The sequence below is a fragment of the Schistocerca nitens genome, chromosome 2 (assembly GCF_023898315.1).
Source record: "Schistocerca nitens isolate TAMUIC-IGC-003100 chromosome 2, iqSchNite1.1, whole genome shotgun sequence".
NCBI classification, from domain to species: Eukaryota; Metazoa; Arthropoda; class Insecta; order Orthoptera; family Acrididae; genus Schistocerca; species Schistocerca nitens.
The window spans coordinates 899,581,054-899,602,923 of NC_064615.1; the positions used below are offsets into that span (position 1 = coordinate 899,581,054).

Genomic DNA, 21,870 nt, shown 5'->3' on the forward strand with positions numbered 1-21,870 from the left:
TGCTCAGAGCCATTTGAACCATTTTTTTCTACAGCCTTACCAGAAATGACGTCAGGCGTATGGCCTACCCGCTTTGTACAAGAAATAAAATCCCTCATTCATTTGTAAAGGGCGAAGTTTCTGGTCGAACTTGGTTTGACCATTTTATGTCACGGTACAAAAATATTCTGTCTATTTTGAAGCCATCCGCAACTTCGATTTCATGTGCTAATGTGTTTAATACACAAGCTGTCGACAATTTCTTCAGTTTACTTGAAGCTGCGTTCAGTAACTACAAATATCCTGCGGCCAGAGTTTTTAATGTAGACGAGTCAAAAAATGGCTCTGAGCACTATGGGACTTAACTACTGAGGTCATCAGTCCTCTAGAACTGAGAACTACTTAAACCTAATTAACCTAACGACATCACAAACATCCATGCCCGAGGCAGGATTCGAACCTTCGACCGTAGCGGGCGCGCGGTTCCAGACTGTAGCGCCTAGAACCGCTCGACCACCCCGGCTGGCAGACGATTCAGGTCTTAGTGTCGTTCAAAGAAAAATTTCTCGTGTCATCGGCCTGAGGGGAAAAAGGCAAGTTGGTGCATTATCTGCAGCTGAAATGGGGTCACTTGTAACGTGTAAAAAGATGCTTATGTGTGTGACTATTGTGAATAGACTAGGCATAGGCTGTGAATATCATCCCACCAGTAGACTAACAATGTTCAGAGTGAATCTTTCTTTCATAATACACAAAAATTAAATATAGTTATTTTTTCAAATTTTGGTTCCTTTTTATTTCAAACTACCTTGGGGCCCATATTACCAGCACAAATTCTTGACGCAACAAAATGCAGACTATCAGGAAAAAGTAAAATTTTGTTTTAAATATTAAAAAGTTGAACCAAAACATGTCGTAACTATTTGCAGGACATACTAGAGAAATGTTTTATGTTAATTTCAGGTGATTATACTATAAATAAAATGTGTTATATAAAAAAAACAAAGTGGGGGCCCATTTATTCACCTTTACCTCTACCATTAGACCATACAGGCCCTCCCAGTAAGGTGCTGTAAGCCCATCACATTGAACGGAGATTATGTTGTAAAATAGGGTTTTGTAACCAAAAGAGTAGGGAATAAAATGGTATATTAGAATGTTTAATAAAATCAACCTTCTTTCCAAAAAATTCGTGAATTACTTATCGAGCGCCTCTCGCATTTTGGAAAGTGCCAGTTTACAGGACTAGTTGAAGTCAAAATGTAGTCCATCATTATGTTCTTCATATTATGTGCTGAAATTCCGCCACAAATTTACCTGTCCAGCTGCCTGCTCTCCTTGATGTCCAACTATCGATAACGTATCTGTTGTTTCAAAGCTGCCTTTGTAATGCAAGTAATGACAAACAACACAGAATTTTACATTGCCTGCAGAAAAATCGGGGTCTAAATTCAGAGATGTGTGAATTCTTGATTTGTTGCTCAATATTAAATAAAAATGAATGAAAAAAATGCTTTTGAATAACATATTTTTTTTTTATCCATCACTACCTAGAGAAGTTAGTTACCCAGTGAATTATGATGTGCAGAGTACAAGTTATTAAGACCTTGCCATATTATGTTGGCAACGCACGTAGCGCTCTGTATGAAAATCGCTGACTGTGCTGTGTGCAGTCTGTGGCTGGTTGGCATTGTTGGAATATTGGCTATTGGAGTGTTGCGCAGTTGGATGTGAACAGCGCGTAGCGTTGTGCAAATGGAGGTGAGCCGCCAGCAGTGGTGGATGTGCGGAGAGAGATGCCAGAGTTTTGAGCGGACGATCTGGACGTGTGTCCGTCAGAAATAGGAAATTTATTTACTTGGATGTCACTAAATTATATATATATTATGACTTTTGAACACTATTAAGGTAAATACATTGTTTGTTCTCTATCAAAATCTTTCAATTGCTAACTATGCCTGTCAGTAGTTGGTGCCTTCAGTAGTTAGAATCTTTTATTTAGCTGGCAGTATTAGCGCTCGCTGTATTGCAGTAGTTCGAGTAACGAAGATTTTTGTGAGGTAAGTGATTCATGAAAGGTATAAGCGCTAAAATGTTGTGTGTCAATTTTGTGATGATCAGAATAACTAAAGAGAAAACTGTTTGAGTACGTTGAGTTTTACTCAGCTGTCTCTGTATCAAATAACGTAGAAGTTTACAAGCTCAGTCATTCAGAATTTTTCTAAGGGCACGTTTCAGTATGCTGAAATAGTATTATTATTTGACTCACCTGACGGCGACAGCCATCATTTGAATATACTGAACAGATTTCTTGAAGAACGTATTCTTGCTCTGACGATATACTCATTGGAACGTCCTGAAGAACTTAGCGGGAACGCTGCGGAGCTATTGAAATTCGGTGTGAAATTCCCGCATCCGTTTCTTTTTAAATTAACTGAACGAATCCACTGTATTCTCTTTTTGCTCCTTTTTAAGTGACGATAAAATTTCACGTTCTATTTCGCTGGGAGTATGCTAGGAGACTGGAGAGGAAGAGAATGCAGGGAGATAGCGTGTCGTGCCGTCCACAATAGCAGCAGGATAAACGCGAAACCGCCGCGGCGACATGCCGTGTACGCAGTGCCGTTCAGAAGGCTAACGCGAGAGAGTGAAATGGCCGTAATGTATACAGTGAATAGCAATTAATTTTCTGGGGCCAATAGGCAGGGAAAATAGAAGCTGTCAGATGGATAATAACAACAATACTGCGACAGCAAGTTAACGATGTCGTATTTTCGGCACAGTTACCATATGCAGGGGGTGGACAAAAATATGAAAACACCAAAAAGAACACATTGCTGTTCAAAACAGTTTCCAGTCGTCTCGGGATGCATTAATACAGGCCCTGTAAGTGTTTCAAGGGAATCTTACACCATTCTTCCCGCAAAATACCGGCAAGTTAAGGCAACGATGATGGAGGTGGATTGCGATCACGCACCCTTCTCTCCAATGTGCACCACAAAGGCTCAATAATATTGGGATCTAGTGACTGTTGGCCAGGGGAGACGCGGCAGTTTATCCTCATGCTTACAAAAACAGTCCTGGACGATGCGAGCTGTGTGGACGGGGAACCCGTCGTCTCTGAACCCGCTATCACCATTGGGGAACAAATATTGTACCATGGGATGGACGTGGATCAGAAGAAATGCTTATTTGCATCACTGATGAGTTGTTTTGGTATTCCAGTTTGCCCTGCAGTTCTACATCTACATATACATATACATATACACTTCGCTAGCCACCAAGCGGTGTGTGCCGGAGGGCACAATTCGCGCCAAAGTCATATTCCCCCCCTCTGTTCCACTCGCGGATCGCGCGAGGGAAAAACGACTGTCTGAACGCCTCAATACGAGCTCTAACTTCCCTTATGAATGATGATCATTACACGATTTGAAAGTTGGTGGTAATAATATATGCTCTACATCCTCGGTGAAGATTGGATTTCGGAATTTAGTGAGCAGCCCCTTCTGTTTAGCGCGTCGTCTATCTGCAAGTGTGTCCCACCTCAAACTTTCTATGAGATTTTTAACGCTCTCGCGATAGCTAAATGTACCAGTCACGAATCTTGCCACCCTTCTTTGGACCTTCTCAATCTCTTGAATGAGACCCAACTGGTAAGGGTCCCATACAGACGAACAATACTCTATGACTGGACGAACCAACGTATTGTGAGCTATTTCCTTTGTTGAAGGACTGCATCGCTTCAGGATTCTACCAATAAACCGCAATCTAGAGTTCGCCTTACCCGTTACTTGTGTAATCTGATCATTCCATTTGAGATCATTTCGAATAGTCACACCCGGATACTTGACGGGTGTTACCGCTTCCAAAGACTGGGAATTTATTTTGTCCTCGTACATTAATGGGGATTTTCGCCTTGTTATATGCAGTAGGTTACACTTACTAATATTGAGAGATAACTGCCAGTCATTACACCACGCATTTTTCTGCAAATCCTCATTGATTTGTTCACAACTTTCGTGTGATACTACTTTCCTGCAGACTGCAGTATCATCGGCAAACAGTCTAAGGCCGCTGTCAATACCAGCAACCGTTTATGTAAATCGTAAAAAGCAGAGGACCTATTACGCTGCCCTGGGGAGCACCTGAAGTTACTCTTGTTTCTGTTGAAGTTATTCCGTTCAGGACGACATACGGCTCCCTGTCTATTAGAAAACTTTCTATCCAACCGCATATGTCATTGCATAGACCGTACGCGCGCACTTTTTGTAGCAAGCGACAGTGCGGAACTGGGTCGAACGCCTTTCGAAAGTGGAGAAATATGACATCAACGTGGGAGCCGGTATCTAGAGCCTGTTGTATATCATGCACAAACAGGGCCAGCTACGTCTCGCATGACCGCTGTTTTCTAAAACCGTGCTGGTTTCTGCAGATGAGCTTCTCAGAGTCTAGAAAGGTCATTATGTCTGAACACAAAATATGTTCCATGATTCTACAACAAATCGATGTCAGTGAAATTGGCCGGTAATTATGTGCATCCGATTTTCTACCCTTTTTATAGGTTGCTATGACCTGGGCCTTCTTCCAGTCCCGTGGAACTTTCCGCAGTTTCAATGATCTCTGATAGATGACGGATAAGAATGGTGCTATATTTGTAGCATATTCAACATAAAATCTTACGGGGATACCGTCTGGGCCAGATGCCTTTCTGGCGTCTAAGGATCTTAACCGTTTTAAATTCCAGATACACTAAACACTGTCAGCCATCCTTTCGTTTGTTCGATAATTGAAAGGGGCAATGGTGCTCCAGTCCTCCATCGTAAACTAGGTTTTGAAAGCTAGGTTTAGAATTTCGGTCATCAGTTACATTACCCGTACTGACAGCAAGAGAAGGTGTTGAATTATTTGTAGCGTTCATAGATTTTACGTACGACCAAATTTTTTTAGGGTTACGTTTAGAATCTGCAGATAAAATATTGCTTTCAAATTCGTTAAAAGACTCTCTCATTGTCCTTCTGACAGTTGCTTTCATTTTGCATAATTTCTGTTTGTCAGCTTGGCAGTGGCTACGTTTAAAACGACTGTGCAAAATTCTCTGCTTTCTCAGCAACTTTCTAATATGTTTATTGTACCAGGGTGGATCCTTTCCCTCCCCTATACCGTTGCTAGGCACATACTTCTCTAGCACATGGTGGACAATACCTTTAAATTCCGACGAAAAATGCTCAATATCTTTGTGTCCCGCGGTGAATGCTTGAAGCTGACTATGAAGATATTCATTAATGACACTTTTATATGCTTTTCCAAACAAGAAAACTCCACGCTGTTTCTTTGGTTTTTTTGGAACTTCCACTGACATAGAAGTGCGATATTCAGTTATGCAATGACTTGCAGCTGTCATCCTCTTACCTTTCGTGTCAATTCTCTTCAGTGACCGTTGGTCACGGTCGCTCAACACACTTTCGTACGCGTTCTGAGTTAGCGGATGATGTTTTTCCGCATTCCCTGTATGTGCCATTAGTCTTCGATACGGTGCCTCACGTAACACCAAACACTTCGGCTTCTTTGGTTACGGGAGCTCCCACCACACCAGCAGCAGCAGTTTGCCCACGTTCAAATTCACGGCAGCAGCAGTTTGTACACGTTCAAAGTCACTTAGTGTCGACACAGCGCACTCACAACTATACAGAACACTGTTCTGACCATGACTAACACTCGCAACGTATTGAGACTAGAGCTCTGCATTTCGATGAAAACAACCGCTCGAGCATTTCCCATTTCGTGCCGCTGCTCGACAGCTGGGAAAGGCCCACGCTGCGATTCGGCTGTGGCCATCTAATGCACCAAATGGCCGGTTGTCCTCCACCTCTCGGTTATCGGTTGGACTGTCGAGCACTGCCGGGCGCTCGAGCGTACTCACAATCTCTGCCGGTGACAGTACAACCGCCGCGCGCTCTACAGTACCGAATCGCATTAGAAACCGTGTGTAAACTTAGTTGACGACCTGGCTTTGAGCAGCGCAGACAGCGTTACGGATAAACCAAGTATAGGTCGTAAACGTTCCATTCATGAAACGAAGAGAGGTATTATGGAGAGAATTAGGAGCGGCTCTTTAGTCCTGAAGAAGAAAGACATGTCGGAAGAGGAGGCGAAAAGTGAAGCTTGGAAATCGTTTGCACTTGTAGCGGATCCTGTCACGCAGGCTTCTGCTGGTTTCGTACCAGTCAAGCACAACAGGTATGCTTCGGCACTGCAAAAGTAAATGCGGAGCAGAAGTCCACCGGCCGCTTACAAGAATGATCTTACGAAATGTTACTTTGTCACCGACCAAGGAGCTCATATGAAGAAGGCACTTGAATCTTACGACCGTTTGCCTTGTTTTGATCACTGCTTGGTGACTGCGCTTCGTCACACATTTCAAGAGATGTTTTCAGAAGACGAAGCCCCTGAAATCCTGTCGTGTCTACTATCAGCAAGAGCTATAGTAGGCTATTTGAAGAGATCGGGTCATTCGGGCCGTCTGCGGCAATGTGTGAAGCAAGAAGCTGTAACTCGGTTGAACAGTATACTGTTAATGCTCAATTCCGTCATAAGCCAAATCGACGATATTCGAGATCTACTAGAATCCTGGGGGCAATCGACACACTTAGAAACCTTCCAAGAAGGGTGCGTACGAGACGTTGTCGCTTTTCTAACCCCCTTTAAAGAAGCGAGTTTGGATTTGGAAACTGCAAAGCTAACAACGCTGGAACGTGTGCTGCCGTGGTACAAGAGTCTGTTACATCATTGTGAACTAATAGACATTGACAATGAGGTAAGAACACTTTCTATAGGTTACGATCATTTATACAACTGTTGAATTATCAGAGTGCAGTTATGTACACTCCTGGAAATGGAAAAAAGAACACATTGACACCGGTGTGTCAGACCCACCATACTTGCTCCGGACACTGCGAGAGGGCTGTACAAGCAATGATCACACGCACGGCACAGCGGACACACCAGGAACCGCGGTGTTGGCCGTCGAATGGCGCTAGCTGCGCAGCATTTGTGCACCGCCGCTGTCAGTGTCAGCCAGTTTTCCGTGGCATACGGAGCTCCATCGCAGTCTTTAACACTGGTAGCATGCCGCAACAGCGTGGACGTGAACCGTATGTGCAGTTGACGGACTTTGAGCGAGGGCGTATAGTGGGCATGCGGGAGGCCGGGTGGACGTACCGCCGAATTGCTCAACACGTGGGGCGTGAGGTCTCCACAGTACATCGATGTTGTCGCCAGTGGTCGGCGGAAGGTGCACGTGCCCGTCGACCTGGGACCGGACCGCAGCGACGCACGGATGCACGCCAAGACCGTAGGATCCTACGCAGTGCCGTAGGGGACCGCACCGCCACTTCCCAGCAAATTAGGGACACTGTTGCTCCTGGGGTATCGGCGACGACCATTCGCAACCGTCTCCATGAAGCTGGGCTACGGTCCCGCACACCGTTAGGCCGTCTTCCGCTCACGCCCCAACATCGTGCAGCCCGCCTCCAGTGGTGTCGCGACAGGCGTGAATGGAGGGACGAATGGAGACGTGTCGTCTTCAGCGATGAGAGTCGCTTCTGCCTTGGTGCCAATGATGGTCGTATGCGTGTTTGGCGCCGTGCAGGTGAGCGCCACAATCAGGACTGCATACGACCGAGGCACACAGGGCCAACACCCGGCATCATGGTGTGGGGAGCGATCTCCTACACTGGCCGTACACCACTGGTGATCGTCGAGGGGACACTGAATAGTGCACGGTACATCCAAACCGTCATCGAACCCATCGTTCTACCATTCCTAGACCGGCAAGGGAACTTGCTGTTCCAACAGGACAATGCACGTCCGCATGTATCCCGTGCCACCCAACGTGCTCTAGAAGGTGTAAGTCAACTACCCTGGCCAGCAAGATCTCCGGATCTGTCCCCCATTGAGCATGTTTGGGACTGGATGAAGCGTCGTCTCACGCGGTCTGCACGTCCAGCACGAACGCTGGTCCAACTGAGGCGCCAGGTGGAAATGGCATGGCAAGCCGTTCCACGGGACTACATCCAGCATCTCTACGATCGTCTCCATGGGAGAATAGCAGCCTGCATTGCTGCGAAAGGTGGATATACACTGTACTAGTGCCGACATTGTGCATGCTCTGTTGCCTGTGTCTATGTGCCTGTGGTTCTGTCAGTGTGATCATGTGATGTATCTGACCCCAGGAATGTGTCAATAAAGTTTCCCCTTCCTGGGACAATGAAATGAATTCACGGTGTTCTTATTTCAATTTCCAGGAGTGTATATTGGGTTTCCTTTTCAGCTCATGGCGAAAATAAAAAGGAGAGCAGCATACTTAATCACAGAGAAGTGCAAAATTGAGGGTATCCATTACGTTGCCACGGTTCTATGGCCATCACGGCGTCATTTGAAGAAACTCACAGCAGACGAAAAGCAAGCCGCGTATGCTGAAGTTCGACGATTGTACTCGGAACTGCCCATAATGGTAAGGTTCATTCACTGAAACCAAGTAGTAAACGAATGTTTGTTTGTCTAATCTGCCATCTTTCGTTAGATCAACATTTATCACGTCTACAGTATGATATTTGGGAAAGGTTTCGCAGCTTAAACATTCCACAATGCGTTTTGCTGTAATTTGTGCGATGTATATGAAATGTCACCGTAAATATAGTCGTTTAGTAACCAGTAATTCTAACTACGGTGTATACATATTTGAAGGTGACAGGAATATCTTACGGATGTTTTCATTCATGTTTAGAGTCCATTCAAGCAAACAGTGACCAAGTTCTTCCCATGAAAAAGTCCACAATGGACTGGAGTTCGGATGAGGACGACGAAGATGGACACACAGTTACTACCAATGAACTCGACAGGTACCTTTCGCTCTCCAAATCCGACTGTAGCTGTGCCGAAGTACAAATTTTGCGGTGGTGGAAAACGCACGCGGGGTTATTTCCAAGGCTGTCGGTAGTAGCTAGAAGAGTTCTCTGTATTCCTGCCACTAGGGCTGCCAGCGAGAGAAATTTTAGCCAGGCCGGTCACCTGCTGTCCAGCAAAATATCGTGCCTGGAATCAGACAAGGTGGATGATCTCTTATTGATCCATCACAATTACTTAAGTATTCACAACATAACACGTAATCACAAGGAAGGAAACATTCCTCAAACTCTATAAATGTATGATTCCACTTTCATTGACTTCACAGGAAGAAGTTCAAAACTCCAGGAACACAAATGACGCCTGTGTATCAGGGAGCACCACTGACGAAAAACGAATTGTATAGTCATGATTCACTTGCAACGTTATTTACAGGTCATAATTTGTTCAGAAATTAACGTTTGTGGAACAAAATTTCGTGAGTATTACTTTTAACTCCGTCATTCCTTCCTGATCCTGCATTCAATACTAGTACAACGTATACGTGGCCGAGTTTGGATGTAGGCTACACATAATCCATGATTTAGACTAATGTGTTCCCATTTGTCTACCGATCGGAACAAAATACTAAATACTGACATTACAGTTTTTAACGTTACAATTACTGGAATACATGATAACCTCAAAGGCGAAACTCCGGTAGTCTGCAACATATTAACAAACATCAAATGTAACATATACAAGTGTATTATTTAGGTCATAGAACTGGTAGTAAACAACGAAAGACATTTGTAAAGGAAATAAGTGAGTGGTTAATGTGAAGCGGTGGCCTCTGGTCTCAAGGAGTGTGACGAAGCGCCGCTCGCTGGCACAGAGTCCACCGGTTACTGGCGACCGGCCGAGCGTTTGGCGCACTCGGCCGAGCGCTGGCGATCGACTGCGCACAGTCGGCGGAAGAGGACGCTCGGCCGCAGACTCCCGAGAGCCAGAGGGGCGAGCGGGACTCGCCGGTAAAAATCGGAGATAATGCGGACCCCTAATTGAGACATCGCACAGGCGCCGTTCGCGGTCAAATGCAACAGCGTAGCTTGCGCGCTTTGCTACCACCTGCCGGCCAGAGTGGCCGAGCGGTTCTAGGCGCTACAGTTTGGAACCGCGCGACCGCTGCGGTCGCAGGTTCGAATCCTGCCTCGGGCATGGATGTGTGTGATGTCCTTAGGTTAGTTGGGTTTAAGTAGTTCTAAGTTCTAGGGGACTGATGACCTCGGAAGTTAAGTCCCATAGTGCTCAGAGTCATTTGAACCATTTGGCTACCACCTGCATTTATGTTCAAGCATGATGATCTTGCGGTGTTTAAAACACCAGAAAATTATTACTCATTGCGATATATTAAAGTCTTCTTATCTGTCTTCTTGTCACAGAGTCAATACAGAACATCACGGTGTGAAGTAAATATACGATTTTTGTGCGTCCCACCTGAAGATGAGTCTGAAAAGGCTCGAAAAGTAATTTATGAAAATAAACAAATATTTGCGCGTGTAGTTGTTCATTCCATCAGCCCATGTGCAGCCTATGGTAGTACCCGCACCGTTGGTCTCCTCTTGAGATTAATATATTTCCCCACTACATCGACAGAATGTGCCTGTGGCCAGCTGAAGTAAGTGAATAATGTCGGCTGTTGTAATATTTATTTATTTGTGTGCACTTATTTCTCACCATTTATTTTCTCCCCTGTATACAGCACTATATTCACAAAATATGATTTCAGAAACTTTTCTAACTGGTTTCTATATTTGTTTACTTCACTTGTGTTCAAATCTGAATGTAAACTAGGTGTAAAGGAACGATATACTTCGGAAATTTTCCACTATCATATCAATGTACGTAGGTTGGAACTCAAATAGTGGCAACGCTGCTGCCGGCCGCTGGTGGCCGAGCGGTTCTGGCGCTACAGTCTGGAACCGCGCGACCGCTACGGTCGCAGGTTCGAATCCTGCCTCGGGCATGGATGTGTGTGTTGTCCTTAGGTTAGTTAGGTTTAAGTAGTTCTAAGTTCTAGGGGACTTATGACCTCAGCAGTTGAGTCCCATAGTGCTCAGAGCTATTTGAACCAACGCTGCTGTGGAGACACTATTTTCAATGGAACCTACTATGGTCGCTGAAAGCACTCATTGTTGACATACCTGCCTTACATCCGAGAAAATGCTGGACTCGCCCGTCCCACGTCACCGGCGTGCGCACAATCGAGGGAAACACAGTCACTTGTGAGCTAGCGGTCTAACGTAACTGTGTCACTATGTTTTCGAAACAGGAACAACGGAGCTGGATCAAGATTGAATGTGCCAGAGGTCGTACAGCACGACGGTGTCATCAAGATCTTCAAGAGGCATGCGAGGAATCGGCATTGCAGTACAGAACAGTGGCACGTTGCATAAAAGCCTTCAACGAAGGTCGGCAAACTGTGACAGACATGCATCGGGCAGGTCGTCCTAGCGTCTCTGCAAAATAAGCGCATGCTGTTGCCGCGTTAGCGGGCAGCGATCGACGCCATACGATTCGTGAGCTCGCCCACGAAATCGGATTAGCGCATACGAATGTGCTTTGCATAATGAAGAAACGCCTGGGCACGCGAAAAATTGCATCACGATGGGTTCCGCATGACTTGACGGAAATGCAGGAGTGGATGTTTTACGACGCTGCTCAGACGCATTTGGAGAGCACTATGACCGCGAAAGATGAGGCTTCTTACGCAGTATCGTAACACTGGATGAGACATGGGCCACATCGTACGAGCCAAAACTGAAACTACAATCCAACAAACGGCGTCATTATGGGTCACCGCGAAAGTCGAAAGTGCGTCAAAGCCCCAGTATGATGAAAGTTATGATGATTCTCATGCACGACTGTGATGGTGTTATCCTAACGCATTACGTTCCTCCACGGCAGACCGTTAATGCACAGTATTATTGTTCGTTTTTGGAGCATCACCTGCGACCAGCTTTGCGAAAGAAGCGGCGACACTTTCTGCGCAACCCACCCATCATTCTGCACGACAGTGCGCGGGAGCATACAGCGCAAGCTGTGGCTGCTCTGTTCGGTCGATGGGACTGGAAAGTACTGTACCATCCACCACACTCCCCGGACTTAAGTCCTTGTGGCTTTGATTTGATTCCGAAGGTGAAGGAACCACTTCGTGGCATTCACTTCAGAACTGTTCCAGAGATTCGACAGGCAGTAGACCGCTCCATTCGCACCATCAACAGAGCGGGCTCTGCTAACGGTATACTACGCCTTCCACATCGCTGGCAACGGGTTCTACACAACGCTGGTAACTACTTTGAAGGACAGTAACAGGTGGAAACATGTAACTCTTTTGTATCGGTTGTGAATAAATAGTTGCCACTGTTTATCTTCCAACCCACGTACATATTGTAATATCTCTAGTAATAAGTTCCTTGATACTATTATATTTGAAATATCAACATATTTGTTTATATTTTCCCGTGTATCAGTAACTTGTGTGTGTGTGTGTGTGTGTGTGTGTGTGTGTGTGTGTGTGTGCATGTGTGTGGAGCTTTAGTGTGGGTATATAAAATAAGTGCTTGATGTACTTTTCAGAATTTCATGAACGTAAGAAAACAACATTGCAACTGAATGACGCGGGATTTTCGACGTTAGTGAACTAAGCTAGGCTCGGATCTAGGGTGCGGCAAGCCGGGAACCTGGCCCAATCGGCTGTTTCAGGGGGCGTCAAATTCATATTCTTAAAGAAAACAACCTTGTTTCACAAAGCGCCTAGCATCCAGTGCACGTTGGTCTATCGATTATTCGTATGATTTTGAAACGCATCTCTGTTGGTTTTTGGACACATTCTAAGTTGATTGCTGAACGAATCATGGGCTGATTTTTGAAAGCGTCCATAATGCATGTGATGTCTCTGCCAGGGGAATCTCCGTTGCATCAAGAATTTCTCGCAGACAAAAGGGGGCGGGGCAATACGAGCTGAGCCGAATAAACCCGAATGGGTGAATACCAGTCGCTGTTTTTTATGTGGTTGATTGAATGTGCAAATGATGGGCGTTGTTTTAATTATTAGCGAAATTCATAGATTCAGACTACCAGAGTGGAAATAAACGACTAACATGAATAACAAAAAAAGATTACATATTATCTTCTCAGTGTATCCAAGAAGTTGTATAGTCACCAGTTGGCAGCGGCTAAAGTTCTATTCCCGGTACAGCGAGCAAAACGCGTTTACGAACGCGTAATAACGCCTAACCGGAGAATAAACGTAGGGTATCTTAAACGGGGATTCCGGCAAGTTTAGTGAAGTTAACTGGACAATAAGTTTTGACAATTGTAGGAACAATTACAGAATTAGTGATGACAAGATTGTTTGTTAGGACGAGGAAGGAGGAGAAACGGGGACACCATACAAAGTATATGGAAGAATACGACGATTCCAAATTTATATAAAAATTTCGCACTACCACTACTACTTTTCGATCTCATGATTTAGAAACTGGAGTATATGCATAAAATATGAAATATTTACTAACATAAAACGTTTTGCTAGTAATAGGCCTAATAGGCATTTGATATTGGCATTTCATGAATTATATTCTGTCGTGTTATTCATGCAAATTAGGTAGATAAAAATGACCATTTGTCCTAAAACAATCTCGCTTATTTGCGTGTGTTACAGCCGCTCAATGTTAGAAAGGCCTATTTCGTTTTATCTAGCAGTGACAAAATAGACATTCAAATCGAGAAACCACACCAATCTTGGGTACTATTGTATTAAGAGCTTTTTCAGTGCTCCCCGATAGCTGAGTGGTCAGCGTGACGGATTGTCGTCTTATGGGCCCGGGTTCCATTCCCGAGTTGGTCGGGGATTATCTCCGCTCAGGGACTGGGTGTTGGGCTGTCTTCATCCCCATCCGGCGCGCAGGTCGCCCAATGTGGGGTCGAATGTAATAAGACCTGCACCTAGGCGGCCGGACCTGCCCCGCAGGGGGCCTCCCGGCCAATGACGCCAAACGGTCATTTCATTTCCAACAGCTTTTTCAGTATTAGACAACAACATTTGGATTTTTCGTGTAGAAAAACGTTTGTGCAACTTTGCTGAGGTAATAGATTCTTTAGCACAAAGGAAGGCACGCCGTGTAAAGCTGTAGCAAGTTTAGAGAGAAAAGATGCTGGCATGTAAGGATTGAACAAATGTGTGCTGTTCTTGTTTGCCTCTTGTCTTTACTAGTTTTATGTTTCCTGTATTTAATTTATGTTTCACAAAAGAGAAAGTTATTATCTAATAGACAATAAAGAGTGCAAATTTTCTGAAGAGTTCTTATTCTCCCACCCAGTATTAATTGTGAGGTTTTTGTTTTTTTAAGAAAAAAAGGTGGGGGTAGGATGTCACACAGGCCAACTGGGAGCAGAAGAGACACCACAGGACATTTTAATTTGCACTGTCCTGAATACAGGTTTCATGGCTTCCATTACAAAATGTATACGTGTGAATTTCACAGAGCGAAATACAGTGACGAACGACAGAAGAATGCTGTGTGAAGAGGGCCAACTGGGAGTAGGAGAGGCACCACAGCATATTTTTAATTTTAATTTCCACTGTCCTGAAAATAGGTTTGATGGCTTGCATTCCAAAATATACACGTTTGAACTCCACAGAGCGAAATACAGTGACGTGCGATGGAAGAATGCTATGTGAAGAGGCGTGGCACTGTACTATGGCACACTTAAGACCAAATAGCAAGTCTTCCATTTCCTCGAACATATACGTATTACATACTAAACTCTTCAGACAGATATGCACTACAAAATGAACATACTGTTAAAGACTCGATTTTTTAAATCTTTTGACGTGCCTGTCTCAAACGCTCGATGAGAGGGTTGAGGGGTGGCACCACTATCAAGTTTTTGCCCTGGTTCGGAAATATCGTAGATCCGGGGCTGACTATAACTACAGCAAGTCAACATTAAAGGTTTGTTTACACCGTATTCAATCGTTATTAGGGATAGCTACGTTTAAACATGTCGTTCCTAACATCGCTTTTTGCTCCAGGCCACCACCACCCCGAGGAACTTTTGCCCCAAGTGGGCATGAAGTACCGAAAAGTAATGTAAACGTCAACAAATTTGTATCTACCCTTGAACAGTCATAGGTTCGAAACAGGTAAAAGCGCAATTTGTGTAAATAAATAGCGTTGTCAATAGTACCAAAAATTCAGCTGAACAGTTTATTAGTGACAAGTGAAAATTTGGGCGAGACCGGAACTCGAACCCGGATTTCCCACTTTATGCGAGCGGTCGCTTTACCCACTTCGGCTGTGTGAACACTTTTCCCTCACCTACCCAAACATCCGTATATCGCTGAGTGCCCACGCCTTGCACTCGCACGGTATCTTTGATTCCCGCACAGGGACAGACCTTGTAAGTTTTGTAAGTTATTTATCTCTATACGAAATACTGAACATTGTTTTTCAAAAACTTTCTCCTCCTGTAACGCATCCTTAAGATATCGTATTCAACTGCTGTGCAATACTGACTGTTGGTTGTCCCTGTACTGCGCTTGTGAACGGTGTCGTGAAACATAACTTCAATCTAAGTGAAATTATGAATTTGAAATAAATGAAAATTATTCGAATTAAATCCCAAAAGAAACTAGCTGACTACTCAGTGAAAAATCATTTAACTGAACCTTAACACAAAAAAGTACGTTATGTAGGTTATGTAACATGAAGTACAATGTCTGATTTGAAGTATGCACAAAATGAAGTACTGCTCAGCTAGGAAGAAAATAACTGTTTCCCATTACCTTCACCACTGACTGTAAATTAATTTGCTTAGTTAGTATAACACCTGAAAACTCTGACAACGTAATACACTACTTGCCATTAAAATGGCTACTCCACGAAGATGACGTGCTACAGACGCGAAATGTAACCGACAGGAAGAAGATGCTGTGATATGCAAATGATTAGCTTTTCAGAGCATTCACACATGGTTGGTGCCGGTGGCGACACCTACAACATGCTGATATGAGGAGAGTTTCCAACCGATTTCTCATATACAAACAGCAGTTGACCGGCGTTGCCTGGTGAAACGTTGTTGTGATGCCTCGTGTAAGGAGGAGAAATGCGTACCACCACATTTCCGACTTCGATAAAAGTCGGATTGTAGTCTATCGCGATTGCGGTTTATCGTATCGCGACATTGCTGCTCACGTTGGTCGAGATCCAATGACTGTTAGCAGAATATGGAATCGGTGGGTTCAGGAGGGTAATACGGAACGCCGTGCTGGATTCCAACGGCCTCGTATCACTAGCAGTCGAGATGACAGGCATCTTATCCGTATGGCTCTAACGGATCGTGCAGCGACGTCTCGATCCCTGAGTCAACAGATGAGGGACGTTTGCAAGACAACAACCATCTTCACGAACAGTTCGACGACGTTTGCAGCAGCATTGATTATCACCTCGGAGACCATGGCTACGGTTACCCTTGACGCTGCATCACAGACAGGAGCACCTGCGATGGTGTACTCAACGACGAACCTGGGTGCACGAATGGCAAAACGTCATTTTTTCGGATGAATGCAGGTTCTGTTTACAGAATCATGATGGACGCATCCGTGTTGGCGATATCGCGGTGAACGCACATTGTAAGCGTGTATTCGTCATCGCCATACTGGCGTATCACCCGGTGTGAGGGTATGGGGCGCCATTGCTTACACGTCCCGGTACCTCTTGTTCGCATTGACGGCACTTTGAACATTTGACGTTACATTTCAGATGTTTTACGACCCGTGGCTCTACCCTTCATTCGATCCCTGCAAAACCCTACATTTCAGCAGGATAATGCACGACCGCATGTTGCAGGTCCTGTACGGGCCTTTCTGGATACAGAAAATGTTCGACTGCTGCCCTGGCCAGCACATTGTGCAGATCTCTTACCAATTGAAAACGTCTGGTCAATGGTGGCCGAGCAACTAGCTCGTCACAATAAGCCAGTCAATACTCTTGATGAACTGTGGTATCGTGTTGAAGCTGCATGGACAGCTGTACCTGTACACACCATCCAAACTCTTTTTGACTCAATGCCCTGGCGTATCAAGGCCGTTATTACGGCCAGAGGTGGTTATTGTGGGTACTGATTTCTGAGGATCTATGCACCTAAATTGCGTGAAAATATAATCACATGTCAGTTCTACCGCAGCTCGTGGTCGTGCGGCAGCGTTCTCGCTTCCCGTGCCCGGGTTCCCGGGTTCGATTCCCGGCGGGGTCAGGGATTTTCTCTGCCTCGTGATAACTGGGTGTTGTTAGTTAGGTTTAAGTAGTTCTAAGTTCTAGGGGACTGATGACCATAGATGTTAAACTTCCTGGCAGATTAAAACTGTGTGCCCGACTGAGACTCGAACTCGGGACCTTTGCCTTTCGCGGGCAAGTGCTCTACCATCTGAGCTACCGAAGCATGACTCACGCCCGGTACTCACAGCTTTACTTCTGCCAGTGGCTCGTCTCCTACCTTCCAAACTTAACAGAAGATCTCCTGCTGTGCTGTGTGCAGTCTGTGGCTAGTTTGCATTGTTGTCTGCCATTGTAGTGTTGGGCAGCTGGATGTTAACAGCGCGTAGCGTTACGCAGTTGGAGATGAGCCGCCAGCAGTGGTGGATGTGGGGAGAGAGATGGCGGAATTTTGAGAGCGGACGATCTGGACGTGTCTCATTAAGAAAGAGTAAATTTGTAGGACTGGATGTCATGAACGGATATATATAATATGACTTTTGAACTATATTAAGGTAAATACATTGTTTGTAGTTAGTGCCTTCAGTAGTTTGAATCTTTTATTTAGCTGGCAGTAGTGGCGCTCGCTGTATTGCAGTAGTTCGAGTAACGAAGATTTTTGTGAGGTGAGTGATTTGTGAAACGTATAGGTTAATGTTAGTCAGGACCATTCTTTTGTAGGGATTTTTGAAAGTCAGATTGCGTTGCGCTAAAAATATTGTGTGTCAGTTTAAGCACAGTCATGTATAATGTGTCTAAGGGAACGTTTCAAGATATTCGTGAGTCTGGCAGAAATTGTCTGGAATACCTTATCCTCATAGATGAATACTTTTTTTTAAAGATATTTTCTTGATTGTGTGGATGGTGAAGGTTTTTGGAGGAATATTTCAAGGTAACCAATCCAAGCGCAAGAATGAAATATTTGTTTGTCAGGACTATTAATTCAAATAAATTTTTTGTCCCTCAGACAACTAATAATATTCATGATTAATATTAATTTGATTTTTGTTTTCATTATGTCACAAATGACGCAATTCGTTTAAATGTCTGTAATTTTTGTAACAAGTAAATTTCATAATTGCTAGGGTCGCTTTAAGCTCTACAGTCTTTTTCTGACAATAATCACAGTTTAGTTTTTCAAGAAAGCTTTTCTTTAAAGTAAAGTAAAGCTTTAAATATTTTGTCGTGTGTTAATTGCACCTAACGGCACATGCAGCCACAATTTGTTTCTGACAAGCAAAGCAAAATTAAGAGTGACTAAATTATTTATCTTTAGGTGCTGCATTTGCTGATTTCAATATGCTTTCGAGGACGTCAGTACAACAGACATAAAACAGCTTGCTGACAAGAGGTAGGTTACTTTTCTTCAAGAACAGATCTCACTTTGCAAGTACACTACCAGCCATTAAAATTGCTACACCAAGAAGAAATGCAGATGATAAACGGGTATTCATTGGACAAATATGTTATACTAGAACTGACAAAAAAATGGCTCTGAGCACTATGGGACTGAACATCTATGCAGAATGAGATTTTCACTCTGCAGCGGAGTGTGCGCTGATATGAAACTTCCTGGCAGATTAAAACTGTGTGCCCGACCGAGACTCGAACTCGGAACCTTTGCCTTTTGCGGGCAAGTGCTCTACCATCTGAGCTACCGAAGCACGACTCACGCCCGGTACTCACAGCTTTACTTCTGCCAGTATCTCGTCTCCTACCTTCCAAACTTTACAGACGCTCTCCTGCTGGCGGCTCACCTCCAACTGCGCAACGCTACGCGCTGTTAACATCCAGCTGCCGCTGCCCAACACTACAATGGCAGACAACAATGCAAACTAGCCACAGACTGCACACAGAACAGCCAGTGATTTTCATACAGAGCGCTACGTAACGTTGCCAACAAGAAAACATAAACAGCCTACTTACATAGCCCCCATGCTCCCCACAAAAAATTTTACAAATTGTTTTGGGCACTGGCCAATACAGATTTGAAAAAAATTTTCATAATTACAGTAAGAAAGATATCAAATGCACACACTTCTTGATACAATGTTGGTCAAAAGCTAAAATTTTCTCACAGTCCATGAAGACAGTCCTGATCATTCATCACAGTAACATTGCAGTGTTTTTCTCAAAGTCAGAGCAGTAAAAGAAAATGCACACAGAAGTAGTGGATTTCCATGCAATCTTGAAGAAGTGGTGTTGTCCTTCCAACGGAAAGACAGTGCTGACTCTTGACATGCAGACAGGTATTGGTCCACAACAGAGCAAACCCACAGCAGAGTCAGTCGACGTTTTGAAGAATATTGGTAGGTAGGTCATCGCCGAACAGACCCACTGTAGTCCTGGTTGAGATTATGGTATTGGTGGGCCACCAGAGGTGCAGACCCACTGCAGTCCTTGTAGAGATAATGGTATTGGTGAGTCATCAAAGGTGTAGACCCACTGCAGTCCTTGTAGAGATAATGGTATTGGTGAGTCATCAAAGGTGTAGACCCACTGTAGTCCTTGTAGAGATAATGGTATTGGTGAGTCATCAAAGGTGTAGACCCACTGTAGTCCTTGTAGATATGGCTAGCAGCCATCTGTTGTGACTATGCAGGTGCACAACCACCATTGAAGAGTCTTGCGGAGAATATAGCAAGTCCATGAACCACCACTCGTGCACTCACAAAAACTTTTTTTGAAATGTCCTTAGAACCAGCAATGCTGTTATCCAGTCCCTTGCTGAATTATTAACACATGTGCAAACACTAACAGTCCCAACTTCTCACATATTGTGCATTACTATGACCAGCAGAAACGTGTGCAGTGAAATGTAACTTAATTTGAAGAACTGGTGTCTATACAATTATAAATTTACAACATAAGAATACAATTACAAAGGTACAAAATACATCATTAAAGAACATAATAGTACAGATAACATTTGTAGTAATACAGGCTTTACAAAAGAATAGAAATAGACATATACATCAGTGTTACAGGAATTATGACATAAGTAAATATATAAAATCATGAGAATAGTTTTCGAAACATTAATTTCACACACAAGCATTAAAACAGAACAGAATAAATAGTCTCTAAACATCATTACAAAGTAAATAACACATTGAAACTTCCTGGCAGATTAAAACTGTGTGCTCGACCGAGACTCGAACTCGGGACCTTTGCCTTTCGCGGGCAAGTGCTCTACCAACTGAGCTACCGAAGCACGAATCACGCCCGGCACTCACAGCTTTACTTCTGCCAGTACCTCGTCTCCTAAATAACACATTATTAGAAAAATTCTACAACATAACTCTCATCAGCTAAACACACAAAGACAGGAAAATCACAAATTCACATAGCATAATAACACAGAAGTACAGGACAGGTTTTGTTTTCAGTGTGACATTTGGTACTGCAGTCCAACCCAAAACTTCATTCCGTAGATCTTTCCTCTTATTTCAACATTTGTTTCCACCAAAAAAACTCCTATCCAAGCATGCTTTCTGTATTTATATGTTCACATATTTCTTACCTCATCATTTATTTCCAAGAAAATCCTACCTAAACCTGTTGTCTCTAAACCCTACTTTTTTGTTCATATCCTCTTTCAAAATACTTTTTTGGCCAAACTATTTTCTTATAGCTTCTCAATGCATTTCAGCCAATCCATCACAACTCGTTCTCTTATATAGCCTACCCCATCTTAAGCTAACTTAAATCTACTGAGCTCAGATGCTAAACTAAGGGACGAGGCAATGCAGCAGCACAAAACAATTAACAAAGACAGCAATGACAAAAAAATGGAAATTGGCAAAGCAAGCAGCAGTAAATGTAATAACTTATATCTTAACATGACAGACCCACAAGCAGAAAAAATAGTACACTAAAGATGGCCATGTCTAATACCTATGTCACATATTAACACTAGAATGATGCATCACGATAACTTACTCTAGCAGACAAGTTAACAAATCGTTAAAAAATTAGTTTTGCAATTCCTGTGAAGGGAAATGTCTATTTGTGCTCTCTTTTCTAAGAAAGTACATCATAAAATTATTCTTTACTGGGTCTGTAGACAGAAAATAGTCATATTAGTACATCTATCAAATTTTATTTGAATCAATGCTGCAGTGCAGCTAGAAACTGGATATTAAACAAAATGAGCAATCTCTCAACTAGAAAGACAATAGATGTAAAATGTTTCTCATCATTTCATTAGGCATTTTAGTAAATATCATAAATTAAGAGCTCCACAGTATAATCATATGTTTTCAAGTTTGAGCGTGTCGTATTTACCATGCTTTCTACAAAGAAATGTCAATAGTGAGGATAATAGCCTCCTTTTTTTCTGTACATGTGCCTCTGAAAGGCACACACTAATGACATTTTTCCAGGTGACTGTCGCACAGCTGGGTGACCACGACGCATTACGTGAAGGCCACTTAACTTTCTTACCGAAATATTTACGACACCAGTTTGCACTACAGTGACAGTCTCATACAAAAAATTTCGCAGGTCGACAATTTGCGTTGCAAGTGTGTAGAAACAAGATCCTATGAATGTAACAGTGTGCAAAAAATTTTCGCCTGCATTGTGATACATTAATGCATTTACACACATTTCATAACTCTTAAAGTACGATTCTCAGCTTATTGATCATAAACATACCTCAACAGCATAATACACATCGTCATCG

General features: G+C 43.6%; 1 protein-coding gene across 1 annotated transcript in view; it reads left to right on the top strand.

Moving 5' to 3' along the window:
• Positions 1–21,870, top strand: part of LOC126235427 (hematopoietically-expressed homeobox protein hhex) — a 419,468-nt gene that overhangs the window by 12,999 nt on the left and 384,599 nt on the right. The window contains exon 2 of the mRNA XM_049944151.1: positions 8,765–8,879. Coding sequence (XP_049800108.1) covers positions 8,765–8,879 — 115 coding nt within the window. The remainder of the gene's footprint in view (positions 1–8,764; positions 8,880–21,870) is intronic.